Here is a 6,318-nt window from a genome sequence, read left to right as displayed (position 1 = left end):
GGACACATCATAAGAACTTGGAACAAGTTGATGACTCACTATCTACCATCGGTCAAGCCTGATAAAATTCCATCATGGAATAGAGACTACTCCTCAATCACACACACACACACACACATACATATATATATATATATATATTATGGACTGCAAATTCCACAGCCACCGTAGTAGCATCACAAAAACTACTTCACGGGATCCATCCATTCATCTAATTACCAGATCGAGAAAACACAGGTTACTACAATTTAAATATAATTTAAATTTCTTTACATGCCTTCCTCTCCCATAATTTTAACTCCTTATTATGCAATATGAATTTGCATTTACGTATAAATCATACCTGGAGGGATTGGAGATTAATGATGGACGACATTGCCAAAAACAAAGCAGTCAACAACAACAAAAGAGTACTAATAATATCAACCCTCTCCGCATTTGACAGAAGTACCCACGTTAACTTTTTCATTTTTGGCCTGAATGAAGACAAAGAGTCAATGGTTGGAACAGTATTATTCAAAGTTAATTTAATATCCAGGCAATAATAATGTGAAAAAAACTCAGAGAAAAAAAAAAAAAAAAGCCTTAATATTGATCCAATCTGTCATCCAGTAGCCTGTCTAATGTAACCCATAGATTTTTATTACTCAGCGACACTCGAGATTGGTTGCAACAGGACTAGTCATGGAATTGTACGTTGATTGAGGGGTAATGCTCCCAATGCTTCGCGTTCTGCTCTCTCCTTCTTAACCTGCCATTTAGCCCATTTCAAATTGTATAAGCTACAGTTCAACAAAGATACTTGGAGCTGAAGAATTATTTTCTGCACACTTTATTGCTTTGGTTTTCAGCTATTGTATTAAATGGGGGATGATATACATGAATTCCTATCTTTAGTTTAACGCTCTTAGAATGTATCTAGGTGTTCAACTGTATACTTCCTGTGTACTAGGTATATGCCTATTTCATTCACATCAATAAAGTTTATATCTTTACTTATCAAAAAAAAAAAAAAAGTTCAACAAAGATACCATTTTTTGACACCGTTGCTATTAAAACAAAGTTGATAACTGAACAATTTCACATATTTTTTTTTTATAAGTAAATGTATAAGAATAATAAAAAGTAACTTCACATATTGGTGCTAACATATCGGTGGTTCCCCCACAGAAGAAGGCCAATGCAGCACAGGATGATGAACAAGTAAGGGTTTCGGTTTGGTAAACACCTAGTTAATAGATATGCATGTGTCTATATTACAAGTTCAATTGCAAATTATTCATCCACGGAAATGGAAATATCCAACAGATGCCAAGCCAACATGGAGCTGAGATACCTGTCTAAAATTCTAAATACGATCCACCAATCAGCCAGTTAAAAATTTAGGCATTTCTCATAGGAAAAAATAAGCCACATCCCAGCCAGGGCCGGCTCAATAGGTTTCAAGGCCTAAGGCTAAAATTTTGATTGAAGCTTTTTTATTTATTTTAATAAGTAAAATTAAATAAATTTATTTTGATTTTGATTTTAATTTTTAAATTATATTTTAATTTTAAAAAAAATCCTATAGTTTTGCAAAGTAAAATTATTGATTAAGATTTTATACCACCTTTTCAATTAATACCCGACTTAGGCCTCGTTGGTTATGCAGTTTAGATGAGATGAGATATTTTGTTGAAAGTTGAATAAAATATTGTTAGAATATAATTTTTTAATATTATTTTTATTTTGAGATTTGAAAAAGTTGAATTGTTTATTATATTTTGTGTAAAAGTTTGAAAAAGTTGTAATGATGAGATGAGATGAGATGATTTTGTATATCCAAACCGGGCCTTAATCTTTATTAGAAATCTTCAATTTAGAGAGGATTTTTCCAAATCTAGTTTTACAAGACATGCTTTAGACTCTTAGCCTCTTAGGTCCCGTTTAGAAACACAATTATTCTCATGTATTCTCATATATTCTCAGATATTCTTAAATTCAATTTTGTCTCTCTCATTTCCCAAAATCCAATAAAACATTTTAACTCAAACTATTTCATTACTATTCACAAATGTACTGAGATATTCTTAGCATCTAAACGAGCCCTAGAAGCAATTATAATCATTATTGTCAATAAAGTTCTAAAAATAACCTACAAGTTTCAGAAAAGTGGCCCCTTGCCTCTTCAAAGGATTATACAAAAAAAATTTATGAACACTCGAAAAATAGATTTTACTATTTATAATTTTCACATTGTATATTAAACTAAGAACGACAAAAGAAAAGTGTATTCTTAGAAGGAGAGTACGTGAAACAATTATTATGTGAAATACTTTTAAAACTAATAATGACATAATATCTATTTGATACTTTTGATACTTTTCTACTTAGATATTTTTTTGGGGGCGCCATCTTCCACTAGGAGCCTTAGGCATTTGCCCAAGTCGCCTAATGGAAGAGCCGACCTTGAGCCCAAGCTCTGTTTTTTCTATAACAAGCATTTCTTTTTTGGTATTTACAGGAAGATTCCAACCTCTATTTAAGATGTGCTAGAAGATTTGAAAGTCATATTTTCAAGCACTCACTTCACGTCGACCTTGGAAAAGTATAATAGCAGAAACAACAGGGTGTTTATTGGTCCCAACAACTCCCAAATCCAATTTTACTGTTTTTATTACAGTAATGGGGTGTTAGCTGGGGCTTCTCGCCCCCTCAACATGCATCTAAAAACCTTCTATTAATAGAATAATTTTTTAGAAAAAAAAAAAAGATGACAGCAAACTAATGGAAGCTTTAGATGGAACACAAAACCTATCCTTGGGAATGAGCATTCAAATACAACCAGAGATTACCCCAAATAGATAAAAATGATAAATGATTCTATCATTCTAGTACATTCTACATGCTAGAACAACTAGCATTGTTGGAAAAGAGGTATAAAGTAACTACTGAAATGTAACTAGTGAAATGTAAAAGGAGTTCTTAGATCTTTTCTTCTCCAACCATAGTGAGATTAACAAAAAGACAAAATATAGTCAATTATTGTACACAATACAGGAGACTATGCTCAGTAAAAAATAATGACCAGGGTCCAAGGGGCACTCACAAGTGCTGCATATCTTGAAGATAGCTCCTAAATGGTGTTTGTACTGCCTGCAAAATCAAAACAGATAATCAAGGTTGTTTCTTCAAGATCAGATCATCACATATGGCTCTCATATAAGATGAACCAACATTAGCGAAATGTCACAAATTGATTGTGGTTCACTCGTTTAAAAAAAAAAAAAAAAAATCCTAGATTGTTTGGTCGTGAACCTCAAATATATGCATTTTGTAAGGCACCTGCTCCCTACCAACTAAAGGTTTCTATTTCGAGCATTTGACAACTTCTGAAGGCTTTTAAACAGCTCCTAAGAAGTCAAGGGAAAAGGTGAAGGCATTTTGGTATTTTCAATAGACATGGCTAGATTTTATCTAGCCTAAAGTAGCAAGAAAACAAGCACGATCATAAACCATTACAATCATAGGAATCACCTCTTAAACGTTATGTCTTATAGATCTTGATCGGAATCATAAGAGATCTTACAGAATTAGGAACTTGATAGGGAGTTAAGTCATAAAGTATGGTATCCGGATTAGGAGCTGAAAGATTGATGCACAGAAGTTGTATTGCTATTGACATCAAAGAAAATTCCGAATAAAATGGTGTGAAGCACGTACTAAGATGAAAATTACAACACAGGATAATCGTTAAATTCAATTACTAATTGAACACTCGAAGAACTGTAATCAGTAAAAAGCATATCCGCAAATTTGATAACCGGTACACATTGTCAGTGGCAGTTGCATAATTCTAATCTTATATTAATCATAGTTAATCTTTGAACGCATAATCAAACGCTGGAACGCATAATCAGCAAGGTACTCGTGCTTCATAGATAGGTCTATAGCGCGTTTGAGCCTCTGGTTCCTGGCGTCTACGATTTCGCGAGGCAGCCGATTCAGAGCATCCTTTATCTCCAGATCGGACATCGGATCATACAGATCGTCATACCTGAGCCCTTAGAAATGCAAATCATCACCCCTCGAACCATCAGAAACCCTAATAAAACACGCACACACAACCTATGCGTAGACTATAGTTAGAGAAGAGAGAGAGATTGGAGGTCCAAACCGTAATTGCAGAGGCGATTGGAGAGGGCTTGCATGTGTTGCTTGGCGAACCAGTTCTTGTTCGGATTGAGCAAAGATTGTAACCACGATGACGACGCCATTGCTAATGAATCTCTTCAAGGACAGTGCGCGGAAAGGTTACAAGTTTCCCACACCTTGGTATCGAATTCATAGCTTTGTCTTCGGAAATGAGACTGATCTTCTTCGGGCCTAGAGTTGGTCCTAAAGGCTAAAACATTGGACTTCTGGGCTTAGTCAGTTTACACTACTTGGGCTGGGTTTCGTTGTATTAGAAAGAAAGGTTCAACTTGGGCTCGGTCTTGAGCTCGCTTTAGTTATCTTGGCTGGGCCATGCTCATCACCCAACAAATTACGCCGAATGTGATATCAGTGTATTTAAGAAAGATAAATGATATTTATAGTTTTAGACTATATAAATCTCACGCACTCCTACTAAAAAAAATGAGTAAATTTGATACTATGAAAAAAATATATTTTTTAATGGTGGGCCCAATTTTTTTTTTTTCAAAATGAATGCGCGAGACTTGCATATTCTAAGGCTGAATTTGGATGTTGAGTTGAGTTAAGTTTTTTATGAATATTAGTGAGTTAAGATGGTTGAGTGAGTTTTGTGAGGTCCATTTAAGATGAGTTTAAGTGTGTTTAGATGTTAAGATGAATTTAATATTTATGGGAAGTTGTAAAATAAATAGATCTCATCATTAATTTCTACTATTCATTTGACATATTAAAAAGTCAGCCGGCGTCAACTGCTCGAAAGGGCAAAAACCATTTCCATGAGGCCCACTTGCAGCCAACAAGATGGAGTAAAGTAAGGGTAAAATGGACAAAATCTTGCTTTTTTATTGCAGCCATCACTTTGACAATTTGGGCGGCATCTATGGCATTTGGCAAAAACATTAAATCGATTTACAGTATAAATTCATTTAACTCAGCCTCGGATTCAGCTGAAGTTGTTGTTTGAATAGTAGAATAGGTCTAAAAGTAAATTGCATTGAGCTCGGTTGAGGAACCAAACTGAGCCTAAAACTCTATCCAGCATTATTCTTTAAGAAATGCTAAAAACTACACTAATGTTTCTATTCTACCTAGGGGTGGGCAGCGGGGGCTCGCCCCCCGCTACCCCACCCCCGTCCGCCCTACCCCGCATGGGCAGGCGGGCTACCCCGCACCACCCATGCGGGGGCGGGGGCACCTGCCCCACATAAAAGCTACTAGCGGGGGTGGGGGGCAGCCTGACCCCAACGGGGCCCCACCCTGCCCCCCACTCCGCCCCCACTTAAATATTTAATATTTATATATATATTTATATTTTAAAAATTATATATATATAAATATATATTACAATTTATTAAACTTGTTCACGAAAGTGTAAAACTTGCTTACAAGATGTACATGTATTGCATTGGTTACCTAGGCCAACCATTATATAGGAAGCCAAGGCAATACAAGAGTCTTACTTGAGCAATGTGGGACTCACTAATCTAATGCAATATTGTAAACAAGTTAATACACTTGTGGACAAGTCTAACAAATTTAAAAATTGATAACTAGTTTTTAGTTATCAATTTTAAAATTTTTAATATATATTTAAATTTAATATTTAAATTATACAATAATTTAAGTTTGGGTCCAAAAAGATAGACTCTAAAATAATTTTTAGGTCGAATGGGACTGAAGAGGGCGGGGGGCGAAGCATATGGGATGTCTGCCCTTGCCCCCGCCAACTAGGGGCGGGGGTGAAAACATCACCCCTCACATATGCGGGGGCGGGGTGCATGGAAAGTGTGACCCCGCCCCCACATATGCGGGTATCACCCCTAATTCTACCGACATCGTAGAATCTGATAGCAGTTAGATCAATTGTTAAAAAAATCAAAATCCAAACTAGTAAATACTGTGAGCTGAATAGAACACGAAAGTTATAGAATGAATAAAGGCAATTAGGCACCGTTTAAATATTTAGAATATCTCAGTATATCTATGAATAATGGTAAAATTGTTTGAATTAAGATATTTTATTGAATTTTGAGAAATTAGAGAGAAAAAGTTAAATAAAAATATTATAAAGTTAAAAAATTGTTTGAATATAACTTTTTAATATAATTTTGTTTTAAAATTTGAAAAATTTGGATTTTTTTT

The 6,318-nt window shown here is 34.9% G+C and overlaps 1 protein-coding gene across 4 annotated transcripts; it reads right to left on the bottom strand.

The window, feature by feature from the left end:
* Window positions 1-481: 481 nt before the first annotated feature.
* LOC109017908 (cytochrome b-c1 complex subunit 7-2, mitochondrial-like) lies at window positions 482-4,361 on the bottom strand. 4 transcript variants are annotated; one of them, XR_004801308.1, is made up of 4 exons: window positions 4,157-4,361; window positions 3,908-4,036; window positions 3,089-3,135; window positions 482-751 (listed from the first exon to the last, which is right to left on the bottom strand). XR_004801308.1 is itself a non-coding variant. In XM_035689166.1 (4 exons), exons 1-4 carry the CDS (start codon window positions 4,254-4,256, stop codon window positions 747-749), a joined length of 288 nt encoding a protein of 95 aa, XP_035545059.1. In that variant the 5' UTR covers window positions 4,257-4,359; the 3' UTR covers window positions 482-746. The 4 variants fall into 4 exon arrangements, 2 of the variants coding, with proteins under 2 accessions (XP_035545059.1, XP_035545041.1); XM_035689166.1 differs by having other exon boundaries at window positions 3,908-4,043; window positions 4,157-4,359; XR_004801307.1 differs by lacking the exon at window positions 3,908-4,036 and having other exon boundaries at window positions 4,157-4,354.
* Between the last annotated feature and the right edge of the window lie 1,957 nt (window positions 4,362-6,318).

Source organism: Juglans regia, chromosome 1 (assembly GCF_001411555.2).
Source record: "Juglans regia cultivar Chandler chromosome 1, Walnut 2.0, whole genome shotgun sequence".
In the NCBI taxonomy this organism is placed as follows: Eukaryota; Viridiplantae; Streptophyta; class Magnoliopsida; order Fagales; family Juglandaceae; genus Juglans; species Juglans regia.
This window is presented reverse-complemented; position numbering and strand designations above follow the sequence as displayed.

Bases quoted from the DNA above. Each gene is read 5' to 3' on its own strand.
- LOC109017908 (XM_035689148.1), bottom strand. From the start codon at position 4,256: ATGGCGTCGTCATCGTGGTTACAATCTTTGCTCAATCCGAACAAGAAC. The intron at 4,044-4,156 runs GTTTGGACCTCC...TGCATTTCTAAG, and splicing joins CAATCGCCTCTGCAATTACG to GGCTCAGGTATGACGATCTG.